Consider the following 14,511-nt stretch of genomic DNA (forward strand, 5'->3'; position numbering starts at 1 on the left):
CTACCTTTGCAGATACAGAGCAGCTCACGGTTGCAGGTGAACTAGGTGTTTGTTACCACGACGGTGACGTGGTCTCCCCAGGGCAGCTCCTAAATGGTTTACTAGTGGACCAGACGATCGGCTCCTCAGTTACTGAACGAGACCTTCTCTTCACTTCTCTGACAGCTGGTGACCCTGCTACAGATGTGGGTTGTCCCTTTGTATTTCACCATAAAACTCTACTGGTGGCGCTTTCTGTCCATGTGGGGCATGTTCTCAGTTATTACCAGTTACATCCTCTTCAGAGCAACCCGGAAGCCCCTCTCTGGGAGAACACCACGGTAAGGAATCCAGGCTGTCCTTCTGCCCTGTCCCTTCTATTTTAAAATGTGTATTTAATGCCCGTGATCCTGGGTGTTGCCCTGCGTTTGCCTATGGTAGCAACCTATTTGGAGAATAGCGGTGCCATTAGTTCACATCCATTACTTAATGGCAAGTCAGACATGCCTGTAAACTGTATCACTTCAGATGTCAGCCAGGGAAGGCCAGAAGGAAGAAAGTGAACGTATTGTTAAAAATTCTAGAGCACTGTTTCATATTTATTTTTCATCTGGCATTTTGTTTTATTCCACTTGAAACTGTGTCACACACATTTCAAAAGAGAGAAAGAGTTACAAGAGTTTATTTCCATCTGAAATTGTCTGTAAATCATAGCTAATGGACAATTACTCTCATGATAAGTGAGGCTTTAATATGCCGATGATCATTTAATTACCATCGCTGACCTCAACATTCATGTAATTCTACCATATTGTTTACAAATTGTCCCAAAGTGCCTTTAACCTCATGATGTGGCCCCATTTGCTTTCACACTCCTTACACTGTGGATAAAATTTGAATTCAATCCAGATAAAATGGATAAGATAAAGAGAAAATGTGTAAAATGTGAAATGGTAATAAAACAGTGTCAATTTTTTATCTGTGTTGGAGAATAAATCATAAGCTCCTGTGAAACAGTTTCATGATTATCTAGCCATCTAGGTATTTGTTTTAATTCTTCTTAAAAGCAGGAGACACAAATACCAAGTATTCCTTCTAGTTGGGAGAAGGAGAAGTATTCAACGAGAAAAGTCAGACATAATGATAACGATTAAAATGCAAATAAATGACTGTAGGTTTATGAGTATTTTAATCAATTCCACTTTGGGATGAGCTTTGGGGTAGTTTGGAGACCTACTTAATCAGTCATATTTGGGTCTTAGAGAATCTTTGTATGACCTGGTTTCCACATCAGGAAGTAGACACAGGAACCCTATTTTCTTACACTATGTTGTGTGTTAAGGCTTGTGAAAGTAATTTAAGTTTTTGATGAACTGAAATGTAATTGTTTCCACGCTCTGAATATAATCTATATTGCATGCAATTGCAAATCATTCACTTTCCCACTGTCTAATGAATTATCTGAACTAAAAGCAGTATTTCTCAATCAATGCAGAGGGACTTCACTACAAGAAATAGCCAAGCACTTCCCCATTCCACACCTCAGCTATCTCAGATGCCAGGCCCCCTGCCCTCTACTTCTCGCCCACTGGGCATTCATGTCAACCTCCTCCCGCCTGCACAGCATCGTCAGAGTCAGGACACTCCATGACAGTCTAGAGCAGACCCCACTCTGCAGAGGCTTGCAAACATACTGAAAAATGTTCTGGGAATGAGCCCTCTCTGCTCTAGCAGACGGGAGAGCAAAAGCCATCACCTGAGACTTGAGGTCTCAGTTGAAACAACGCTGCAAACTCTACTGTCCACTAGTTAAAGGATTTAAGCCAGAGGCACCCAGTGTTGCCGCATTCTTTAGCAAGTCAGAGGTTCAACCCCAGCATTGCCTTTCTTTGCACATGGATCGCATCAACGTATCTTTAGGTTAAAGCAACTTAGAACTAGAAGCCCTATGTCAAGAACAATTACATTTTATTTTTCTTTCTTTCTTTTTTTTTTTTTTAAGGCAGGGTTCTTTATCTATCTATCTATCTATCTATTTATTTATTTATTTATTTATTTATTTATTTATTTATTTATTTATACAAGCACTGGGTACAGTCAGAAGCGCGGGAGGGTGAGAGAATTCACCAGAGCCAGAGCGGGGAGCAGAGCAGGCAGAAGGACCGAAGTACACTGCTGAGGGGAGCAGCGGGTGGCAGGAGAGGTCTGCGCGCCATGTGGGACCCTCCTGGTGGCCGGGGAGCAGCCGGGGATCGAACAGGCGCTGCAGAGGCTGCGGGCAGCCTCGCAACCCAGAGCTCAACCGCTGTGCCACCCGGGAGGCCCAAGAACAATTACATTTTAAATGTCAGTGATTCGCTGTCTATATAAACAAATCCAAACTTGTGATAGTTGAAACGGAGCTCCCAAAGTAAATTCTGTCAATTACTCCCCAGGTTTCAATCCTCACTTTGATTACCTAATAAACTTTTTGCCTCACTATCATTGAGAATTTATGGTGATTACAGACTATTTAGGGCCCCCTTTCTTCTAGAAAAGCAGGCAGGATATAGAAGTTTCTGTTTAAAGAAATAGTAGAGCGAAGGATCTTCATGGCAAACTGGGCTTCCTGCCATTGTGCACATCTGTCAGCACATTCCAGCACCCCTTTATCTCCTCTGGGTGCGACGGCTAGTCTTCCAGCTGCTCCTTCTCTGTCTCTCACCTCTTCTTGGTCCAGTGGGTGAGCCTTATACTGGGGGGCACCCAAACGGAAGTGGGATCCCAGTCTCTCCCCACATGTTCCCAAGGAAACTAACAAAACTAAAGGCTCCTTTCTCTATCACCTGACTCTTATGCTCCATCCTCGTCCTCTGCCTGCTGCACCCAGGCCCTTTGAGGAGAAAGGCCTGAGGAAGGATCTTGACCCGTGAGGGTGCCCGGGGCGCACCCACACAGTGGGAAGGCCCACAGAAGCAGCACCCCTGCAACTTCACCCCCAGCCTAGGGGAGGCTCTGTGAGTGGAAGGAGCAGGGCTGAGGGCTCGGCCCACTGCCAAGGACAAGCAGGCACTGGGCTTGAGGGCGGAGGACCAGCAGCAGCAGGAGGGAAGAGAAACTCCAGGGGGCAGGAGGTCTTCCCCCTTGACATCTCATCCCATCGCTGATGGGCGGAAACTACTCTTGCCCAAACCTCTCTAAGCAAACCCAGGACCAAATGAGAAAAGAAGGAGGGGGGGCAGTCAGGGCCCCAGGCAGGCAAACCACTACTGGAGGTCATCTTTTATGAGGTATAGGTCAAAGTTATTACATGATCATTATTATCCTGTAATAAATTACAATGGAGACCTCCCTGGTGGTGCAGGGGTTAAAGTCTCAGTACTATCAACCTATCGCCAGCCCCTACAGCCTGAGTTCAATCCCCAGTCAGGGAGCTACCCACATGATGCATCAGACCTCTCCTGTCTCGCCCGCTGCTCTCCCCAGCAGTGTATTTCCCTAGATCCACTAAATCCACAGTGTATTTCCCCTGTTCTGCTCCCCACTCTGTCTCTGGTGAATGTTCTCACCTCCCCCCACCTCTGGCCTATACTCCAATTCTTGTGTGCATAAATAAATAAAAATAAATATTTTTTTAAATATTTATTTATTTATGCATAGAAGAACTGGGGTATAGGCCAGAGGTATGGAGGGTGAGAGGACTCACCAGAGACAGAGTGGGGAACAGAACAGGCAGACTGACTGAAACACACTGCTGAGGGGAGCAGAGGGCGAGACAGGAGAGGTCTGGCTGGCCAGGGATCAAATTCGTGCTGCAGAGGCTGCAGATTGCTTCATAGTGCGATGCTTAACCCCTTGCGCCACCAGGGAGGCCCAAAAATAAATCTCTAAAAAAAAAATAAAGAAATAAATTACAATGAATTTATATATGCCTATACATGCAACACCTGTGCACAATGGTACTATTTGTATAATGTTTGTTGATATCATATCAGAACCCTATTAATTGAATTTAGTTGGTATAATATACATATGTTTTGCATATTACATGATATGTGGAATTAGAGAAACTAAGACTAACTTAAAATATTGTTTGAAAGGGATAAAACATTTTCTGTCATGTTCTGTGGCTATGGCTTCTCCCTATATTTCACTCCACAGGCTGGTCTACAAGTGGTTTCTTCTCATCTACAAACTCAGCTATGCATTTGGCGTAGTGGGTTATCTGGCCATCATGTTTACCATGTGTGGATTCAATTTGTTTTTCAAGTAAGTATCACCAATTAAGAAATTCATCTCCACGCACTTGCTCCTAACAGTCACCAGGTCAGACACATATCTGGATGCTATAATTGGTCCTGGACTTCATGCACATTGTTTATAGCAGTTATCATTGGCATATAGCTGTCTTTAGTGAATCCACTCAAAAAGGAAGAGAAAACCCCACGGAATAAAAAGTTTTCAAAAATCATAAACTTTAAAAAGAAAATATACTTGATTTGCAAATTTTAAAAACCATCATTAAAAGTAAGCTTCCCTATGTGATTGAGTAACCCTTAGTGAGCTATAGATTTCCTTTCCACCAAATTCTAAAGTGTCGTTTCCTTTGATAAAGCTTCTTTCTTAAAACGTCTAAAACTATCCAACTCAGTAGCTGCTAGCTCCTATGACTTTTGAATGTTTAAAATAGAGCTAAGGGCCTCCCTGGTGGCGCAGCAGTTGAGCGCTGGGTTGCGAAGCTGCCTGCAGCCTCTGCAGCGCCAGTTCGATCCCCGGCTGCTCCCCGGCCACCGGAGGAGGGTCCTGCATGGTGTGCAGACCTCTCCTGCCGCCCGCTGCTCCCCTCAGCAGTGTGCGTCGGTCCTTCTGCCTGCTCTGCTCCCCGCTCTGGCTCTGGTGAATTCTCTCACCCACCTGCGCTTCTGACTGTACCCAGTGCTTTGCTTGTATGTATGCATGTATCAATCAATCAATCAATAAATCTTAAAAAAAATAAAAAATAAAATAAAATAGATCTAAGATGAGCTGGGTTTCAAAGACTATATAAAAAAGAATTTTCATGTGGATTAAATATTGAAATTATAGTATTTTGTAGGTATTAGTGAAATTACTCCATCTGTTTCTTTTTGTCTTCTTATTGTGGATATCAGAAAATTTATATTTTCAATATAGGTCAGATCTATATTTATACCAGACAACACTGCTCTAATCCTGTGTATCTGGCACCCATGACATGCAGCTGAACAAGGAGAAAACTGAGTGCTTAGACATTGAAGGAGAGTTAGAGAGAGAACGGAGCAGGGAAGTCTGAGGAGAAATAATGGACATTGGGATAATTATTTCTATGACTCAGAATTGTATGTTCCCTAGGAAGAGGGAAATGTGCTCTCTTTAAGATCCTCCTGGGCAGAGCTGAGGCTATGTAATCAACACGTGTTCTGGAAAAGGGAATGTAAGCACACAGCTATGGACAGATGCTCGACTACAAATTTCCCTGAATATCTCTCACCTAGAAGTTACTCTAAATCTCTCGGGCCATAACAGAGATTGAAAGGCAGAGATGAGCAGTCCTAACCTCAAAATAAAGAAGACAACTGAATGGAGAACCAGGCCCGGGAAAGGACTCTTTTGTGGCAACACAGCCCTCTAACTTTATAAGCATTTCACAAAACTTCCAGAGTGGGAGTTCCAACTATTTTCTAGCAAGAAAGGACTAGAAGGTAATTGTACAGATCTCAGATTGTTAATTTAAGATGTAGAAAGTCACTAATAATCTTTCAGCATGCTGTTCGTATTATTGGAGTGAATGTAAAATTTTTGTGAGAATTTTATTAAGTTAATGATAATTGCCCGAAGACCATTAGCTCATGAGATTTTAAAATCCTTATCCATGAACTCTCCTACCATGAACCATTTTGAGGCATTAACCCTTAAAATGCGACAAGGACTGTTTTTTCATTATAAAATATTGATGAGCAATTGAATTAAGTTCTTTTTTTTTTTTTTTTTTTTTTTTGCGGAACCATGAGACTGTAAATACGTCTGTCCCTGGACATGGAGGGAGGATCATCTTCCCTTCCCACCGCCCTTACTCTGAAATACACTCAGGCAAATCTTGAAAGGATGACTCCACCCCCTTGCTGGAATTCCCAGTTCACACCACCCAAAGATGGGCCCCCCTGGGTCTGCAAAGCACTCTGCCTTTTCCACTTCCTCCTCCAATTAACAAGGCACAAATAAACAGCCAGAGGTTTTGAGATAGACCACCCGGCTTCTTTCCACTACCAGGTGCCCTCCTGACTCAGTCAGACCCACGCAGGCCCCTGGCTAGTATTTGAGATCATTTACGGAGATAGCAGACCAACAGTGCAATGAATAAGACCCAGCAATTAAATTAGGGACTAATATTCACTTTTTAGAGATCTTTGCCTTTAAAAAAAGAGAGGTTATCAAAGAGAATCATAGTGTATTGGTATATGACCCAACTTGAAAGACAAATTTTTATTAATATATGACAATACAGCAAGGACCTTAAAGTTAAGCTTGATTCCTGGTCTTACTAGGTACCAACTGCAATGTTAAGTATATCATTTTTCCTATGTTTCCATTTTTTCAAATGCACAGTGGGGATAATAATATGTATTTCAAGAATTTTATTAGGTGAGATGAAATATTTAAAAGCTTTCTGTAAAACCTGAGTTGGACACCAGGTATCTCAGCTTTAGCTGTATGGCAGAACCACCTCTTATCCAGACCCCACCCCAGGCCACTTCAGTTAGAGCCCTAAAGGTGGGCTTGTTTATCAGGAGGGTGTTAGATCTCCTCAGGTGAGACTTCTTTAGGGCTAAGGCCCATTGCTGTGTTACAAGAGAGTCTAACTGTTTGCTGCCCATTGGAATCACCTGGAGTCTGGAGCACTTCAAAAAATATTGCAGAACAGCCCTCCCCAGAGGGGACTGTGTAGCTGGCCTCAGGTGAAGCCCAGAGATGGACATTTTTACAAGCTGCCCAAGTCCTTCTAAGTGAGCTGAGCTTGGGAGGTGCTGGTTAGAGCTGGCTGGTCTCAGCACGGTTGACTAAAAACCCTTTGAAGACTCTCTCAAGAATGGCAATGACCACTTAGCACTGAGTGCTAAAATTTAAGGGGAATTTAGAGAAATTTAAATTCTTTCATTTTAAAAAAGGAAAACTAAATACATGAAAAGCAAAATACCCCCCACTCTGTTGCCTATATGGCAGGAAGTATTTTCCAAGCTGTACCCCACACCTCTCCCCCATCCCAAGCCACATTCTAATCTTTTTACACTGATATTTTCAATAGAATCAAGGCCAGAGATTCTATGGATTTTGGCATTGTGTCCTTGTTCTATGGCCTCTACTACGGTGTAATGGGGAGAGACTTTGCAGAGATCTGCTCGGATTACATGGCTTCTACTATAGGGGTAAGTGTTACTTTCATTCTCTGAAACCACTTATGGCGTGTGGAGAAATGGTCTCATCTTACACACTTGCATTCCACGTGCAGAAAAAGATGTGCCGTTTGGTGCTCCCAGCCCATTTGCTCTCTGGATTCTCCTTGCATCAAAAATTGTCTCTGCTAAGTCATTAGAAAATACATTTCTTATTCATATGAAGTGGCTGGGAAATAAGATCTATTTTAAAGTAGAATAACCTAATTATCTGAAAGTTACCCTATGCAGTATGCTCCAATTGCCAACACTGAAAGGATCAGTAAAAATTCAACAATAACAAAACCCTTTACCTCTGCCTGCAACACTGCCTAATGCAGATAAAAGTCCTATTTGACTCTACATAAAACACTTTAGTCTCAATCAGTGCCTCAAGGTAGCATATCATAAAAATCAGTTGTCACAGCATCTGAAAATTAGAAGTTATGAAAGGGTATAGAATGTATTCCGACTGTATATTGTTCTCTGGAATTAAAAAAAAAAATCCCTAGTAGCTTTTTTTTTAACTCTCTTAAAATTAAAATTCAGAATAGACATATTTTTTGGTTAGATGGATTCCAGATTCATATATTAAGAGCATTCATCTGTGTCTGACACATGCACATCTCTTAAAAACTTAGAAACCAAGGGCTCTAGGGATGACCCACTGGCTTCAGGAATTCCACATCTTTGTCCTCCACTAATCTCTTGGTGCACGGCCAGATATGAAATGGAAAAACTTGTGTAAGTGGCAAGAGAGGAGTGAACTTCTGGACTGTTTTCTCTCTCCACTTAGCGGCAGGACTAAGTGGACATGAACTTGACTTTATCCCCACTCCATCTGTTAGTCCACCCTGTCAGCTCTGTCATACTCTTTTCCTGGAGCTTGGAATCCACTTCATGTGGTACAGTGCTGGATCAACAAGCCTTTTGGAAGTCTCCTGCCATGTGTCAATTATTGGATGATTGCCTTTCTTATAAGGTTTAAGGTGAGCACAAAGGGAGCATTTTCATTCCATTTCCTCCATCAAAAAGTAGCAGCCCATCCCTCTTAAAAAATATCCAAATATTCTTGTACTTGAAAAAAAAAAAGAGCTGTATGCCCTCCATTTGCCAGTGAGGCAGGAGGAGATGCAATTTGACAAGGAAAACAAATCTGTTTTTTTTTTTAAGTTACCATTTTAACAATTTTTTTTTAAGATTTATTTTTATTTATTTATACATGCAAGATCTGGGGTATAGGTCAGAGGTGTGGGGGGTGAGAGGATTCACCAGAGACAGAGAGGGGAGCAGAACAGGCAGATTGACTGAAATACACTGCTGAGGGGAGCAGCGGGCGAGACAGGAGAGGTCTGCTGTGCCATGTGGGTCAGCTGCCTGGCACGGATTGAAATCAGGCTGCAGTGGCTGGTGAAAGCTTGATAGTGCTGAGACTTTAACCCCTGTGCCACCAGGGAGGCCTGAAACCAAGACTTTAAGCACCATCTTTCTAGAGACTTCTTACCTGATCCACCCCACTAGTTTTAACATCTTGTCATACCGTCATCTTATATCACCAAATACATAAAACCCACAGCCTCACATCATTGGCACAGCCGCTGGTGATGATGGTGGTGGTGATGAGTGTATGTCTGTGTGCTCACTTGTGCATGTGCTTGTGGCAGAGGACAGGAGGAGCAATCTCCATCCTCACACCAGGGCCTAAGCTCCACACCAGACTAATTAAATCCGAATCTCTGGGAGTAAAGCCAGTGCATCTGCTTTGTCTTAAAAGCTCCCTACGAAAATGGAATGAGCTGTCAAGGCATGCAAAAATAAGGATGAGTCGTAAATACATATTACTAAGCGAAAGAAGCCAGTCTGAAAGGCTACGTACTGTTTGAAGCTTAAGGAGACATGACATTTAAATGATATCCTGGATGGGATTCTGAAGCAAAATAAGGACATTAGGTTAAAACTCAGTAACCTGAATAAAGTATGTGCTCTAGTTCATAACAGTCTATCAATGCTGGTCATTAATTATGATAAATGTGTGGTACAATAGAAGATGTTAATAGGTGAGCTGGGTGGTATATGGGGATTCTGCTGTCTTCATACCTTCACTTTAAGTCTAAAATTGTTTTTAAGTAAATGTTTTATTTTTAAAATACACTTTGGGGGCCTCCTGGTGGCGCAGGGGGTTAAGCACCGCACTATGAAGCAATTCGCAGCCTCTGTAGCATGAGTTCGATCCCCGGCCGGGGAGATAACCACATGGTGCAGCAGACCTCTCCTGACTTGCCTGCTGTTCCCCTCAGCAGTGTACTTCGGTCAATCCCCACTGTGTCTCTGGTGAATTCTCTCACCCCCCACACCTCTGGCCTGTACCTCAGCTCTTGTATGCATAAATAAATAAATCTTAAAAAAATAAAACAAAATAAAATATGCTTTGTAGGGATTCTAACATGGTGCCAACATTAGGAAGATGCGGGTCTCCCAACTTAGGTTTCTGAAAGCTTCGCCTCCGAGTGGGATTAGCCTGGCGTTCCCTATCATCACTAGGGAATTTAAAATTTTTCTCCAAATTGCTGAATCAGAATTTCCAGGACAATAAAGGGAAGGGTCAAGCTCTGGGTAAACTTAAAAAAACTTCCTGTGTGGTTCTGAACTACTGCCCTGGATAAAACGTCTGCTCTTGAAGGACTCCTCGATGCCAGGGCTAGGCTGGAGGTTACACTCGCAGTGTGCTCTAGGCCCCTTGGAGTCAGTGGGTTTTTGTCTGGGAACCTTAACCTCATGGCAGCTTCCTGCCCTGGAAACAAAATCTTTCAAGCCAACAAAGAAGCAGGAAGGACTCTGACAGGGACAGGTGCCCCACACCTGGCAGGCTTCCCCGGGTCAGAGAAGAGCTCCTGCTGCCCCCACGCTGCCCTGGCCTTCCCCCCCCCCCCCAGTTCTACAGCGTCAGCGGGATGCCCACGAGGAGCCTGGCGGACAACATATGCGCTGTCTGTGGGCAGAGGATCATAGTGGAGCTTGAGGAAGAAGGGCTCATTGAAAACACCTACCAGCTCTCCTGCAGGCACGTGTATCCTTTTCTCGGAACCCTTCGGGCTCATCATACCAGTGCCAGGAGGCCATTTTCAAGGGATCTGTGCTGAGATGGGAGATGGCAAGTCAGGGAAAACCAGCTCATCACCCTCTGCCCACGCCTCCGCCCTGTCAGTCCTCTACGCATCCCAACCCCTCTGCCTGCTGAGCCCCCAACCCCTCTGCCTGCTGAGCTCCCAACCCCTCTGCCTGCTGAGCTCCCCACCCCTCTGCCTGCTGAGCATCCCATCCTCCTGGGCATCTTTCTCTCGAGAAGTCCTGGTAATCCCTGTTGCATAAGAAGTGCTAGAAGAGAGCCTCCTCCTCCAGCCATTTCCTCTTTTAAAAAGGAGTCTCACTGCTGCCCTGACAGGAAGGCTGTCGCACATGTGCAGGACCCTGGGTGGGAAAGTTGGTGAAACCGTAAGTGAACCCAGAGCTAAGAAAGGGTGGGAGAGAGGAGGCTTGGCGGCCAGAACAAGAGTGACGTTCCAGGCACTCAGAAGAACGCAGGTCACTCGCTCAGGTGTCTGTCTCTCATGGAACCAAGGACAGGAAAGTGTGCTTTACCTACAAATAACCCTCTGCATAGTGCATAGTTTCATGCCCTCAGCCGTGGTGCGGGCAGCCAGATACCAGCTTGGGTCTTGAAGAGAGGGGAGCTCGCAGGCAGAAGGGCGGGGCCAAAACTGGAGGACCGAGTTCTCAGACCATTTGACTCCTCTGCCTGTGGGTTCTGTCCCAAAGAGTCCTCTATTAGCTGAGGGATCTTTAGGTATGAGAGACAGACAAGCCTGGACCTAGAAGTCAGCATTCTCTGGAAACTCCAGAAATCAGAAAGACCCCAACTATGCTGAGATCAGGAGCCTGGAGAAAGCAGAGGGTGCGCTCTGGATACCTGTGTGTTTGGGTTGGCCCACAGTCAAGATTTTATTTTTATCTGAATAGAAAAAAGGACATCATTTGTCTTTGCTTTATAGTACAATATCAATTTTAAAATATTGCTGTATGCTCAGTCATTTCAAAGGTTTGGCAGGATGAGGTGGTTAAACCATCTGTCTTTTGCCTCTGAAGCCACCTACTTCCATCAGTAAAACCTAGATGTTCAGAGGCTGTGATTCAATTCTGTTTAATTTGGACAGAATCCATTTATTCAATCCTGAGAGTAAAAAACTCGGCTGAATGCATCTGAAATATCCCAGGAACCCTTCGCCTAATACTTAAAGCCTTAACATTTCAAAATAAGGAACACCACGATACCCATATGGAATACTATGGCTTTTCAGTGTGATACCATTCCCAAAATCTATCACTCTTAGAAATTTTGCAAGTCTGGCCCTCATTTTAAATATGATTTACTTTTCAAAAAGTTGGAACAGCGCCGCTTCTGCCATTTGCAAGTGGAAATATTTTCTCTCTCCACTTTTAAAAGCCCTTAGGGATTGTTGTAAATGGTGCATATGTAATCTGAAATATAGCCACCTTGAAATTTGCTCTGCAGGGAGTATTATTAATGACCCATTTTAGCATGAGTCATAGGAGTGAGGCGTGGGCAAACATGAGTCATATTAACCAGTCATATTAACCAGTAACCCGAGCATTGCTCTGTGGCGATCCTGCCATTGTGGGGGCCATTCAGATCGAGACTGAAGACGAAAGAGAGGGTTAAACAAGAGTTGGACCTTTCAGTGCCAGCTCTGTGACCCTGAACTACATACCTATTTGGAAGACGAGGCTGTACTCCAGCCCTACGCAATGAAGGGCTATATAGGTTTTGCTTCAAAGCTGTATTATAACCTACCACCTTATGTTGTCAAGCATATTACAAATTGATCTCAATTCCAGGAATATAAAATAGTGGAAGCTCTTAGTTGCACATATTGAGGAGTCAAAAACATGGACTTGACTTGTCTACACCACCAAGCTCCCCCTTTTGTTAGGTGAGGCTTGACACATCCTTGCTGTTCAAGGGTGTGTGTTCAGTACAGTCGTGAGAATACGTGATCTTGATCCAGGAAACCACAGGGGGATCAACCATGGTAGAAATAAGCAAATAACAGGATGAAACTCATTATAGTTAATCACTGTCCCAAATTTACCATGTTGTAGAACCTGGGGAAACATATTTGAGAAAGCAATCCGTTTTCAGTGATTAGTCCATTTTTAGGTATCTAGGGCCTGAGGACAGAGATGAGTAAGACACAATCTCACAGTAGCACAAGGCAAAGGGAGACTCGTAAGCTCACAGAAAGTTACAATAGAGCATGACATATGCTCTAGTAACAGTCCTTGGTGCTGGGGTTTCATTCTCAACCTTGGGGACAAAGGGTCCCGCTTTCTGCACAAGAGGATGCCTACAAATGGATTTGTAAATGCCTAGAGTTTCTGAAGTTAATTAAGCTTATATTCTGTTAAAAATAACTGCCTATTATCAATAATTTAAAATGTTTGAGGAAAAACACTCCAATATTGAGACACTAATAGAAATATGTGTAAGTTTATGACCACAAATAAACTTATCTAAGCAATGAGTAATGCACAAAATGAAGAATTGGGAAATGTACAAGAAATGCACAATGAGATGGGGAAATGCAGTGATTTATTTATACAGACAGCACTGTAAAATTCTCTTTCACATTCTTTAACTAATTTAATTCTTATGAGAATCAAATGAGGCAAGAAGAACAAGTAAGACAAAGAAGCTTAAGTCCCTCAGGGTCCTAAAGCTATAGCAGCTTTGATTCCAAGTTCACTGACCTTGGGGGTTCCATGGTGCTACAAGATCTCCCTAGAAAAGTGTTGTGCATAGTCAGTTATGACTGACAGCCCCCACTGCCCCCGAAACTGGATCATTTCCATTACATCATCATGAAGCAGACACTGCCCTTAATATCCAGAAGGTTCCCTAACAATACGTCTAAGCTTTCACGAATTCTGCATCCGAGGTTGGTGTATTGTTGGTAAAAAGCAGACTTGCCCTTACTGCAAAGAGAAGGTTGATTTGAAGAGGATGATCAGTAACCCGTATCCTTTTTTAAAACATTACAAATATTATCTCAATAGTTTCTGATGATGAATTTTTCAGTCTAAATTGTTTTAAAAGAAAAATAAAAAACTGGTTTTTATCAGTAATAAGTTTTTCCTAACCACCTATTTCCAAACAGTGTAATGGTCTTTTTGGTCCCCTGTGTCTATGGAACTCTCTGGAAAGAAGAGAATTTAGGAAGTAAATGCCAAAGCAGATGTGTTCTACTCTTTATAGTCCAGATATTCCACGATAAGGGCTTTAGTGGAAATGTGAGAGTGCAAAAGATAGTTAAATATGTGGAAAGTTAAATATGTATAAGTAGATGGCAGATATAGACAGACAACATGGGGGGTTGGGGAGTGTAGTGAGTAAATACATAAGCAGGAATTAAAAGTTTTGAAGGCCCAAATACAAACTAGAGCACAGCAGAGTATTCTGAGGGTATGTCAACTTGGTCTTCTCCATGTGTGAGTAGGGTTTTCCCTCTTGGATTTTGGATTTTCAAACTCCTTGTCTTGTCTCATCTTAGGCTATACCTGAGCAAGAGTAATAGTGAAAGGAAACAAAGATAGAACCTTGTTAGCTTGTGGTAGCAGATAGGAATTCTGTAGACAACAGGGATCCCCAAGTGAATAAATCCAAACCTCAAGGTCATAGGAAGGTAATGACCCTGTCCAGAATGGCAAGGAAGGTTCAACCTCCAGACTATATAGCCTGTCTATTCCAGGGGAGAAAATAGGATTAAAACACACCCTCCCCCTTAAGAACAGCATGACTCTTTTCTCCCCATAGGCAGCTTTGTTACTCTGAGTAAAAGTCACCTACATTTTACCATGCTAAAGGAGACGCACCCCTGTTCCTGCTCCCCTCACCACCACTATTGTGGGGTGTTGGCATGGGCTGGGCCCCAAAGCTGCCTCTGAACAGGCGGGACAGCAGAGGCACAGTGGACTGACAGTCTGCAGGTCTCAGCCCGGCCACTGCACAGTGTGCCCTCTGCGGCCACCA

At 43.4% G+C, this 14,511-nt stretch overlaps 1 protein-coding gene across 1 annotated transcript in view; it reads left to right on the forward strand.

Moving 5' to 3' along the window:
- Positions 1-14,511, forward strand: part of RNF175 (ring finger protein 175) — a 28,905-nt gene that overhangs the window by 13,315 nt on the left and 1,079 nt on the right. Inside the window, exons 4-8 of the mRNA XM_037496330.1 lie at positions 166-320; positions 4,120-4,227; positions 7,280-7,400; positions 10,340-10,473; positions 13,398-13,499. Coding sequence (XP_037352227.1) covers positions 166-320; positions 4,120-4,227; positions 7,280-7,400; positions 10,340-10,473; positions 13,398-13,499 — 620 coding nt within the window. The remainder of the gene's footprint in view (positions 1-165; positions 321-4,119; positions 4,228-7,279; positions 7,401-10,339; positions 10,474-13,397; positions 13,500-14,511) is intronic.

This window comes from Talpa occidentalis, unplaced genomic scaffold (assembly GCF_014898055.3).
Source record: "Talpa occidentalis isolate TD23 unplaced genomic scaffold, MPIMG_talOcc4v2.1 talOcc4.8, whole genome shotgun sequence".
NCBI classification, from domain to species: Eukaryota; Metazoa; Chordata; class Mammalia; order Eulipotyphla; family Talpidae; genus Talpa; species Talpa occidentalis.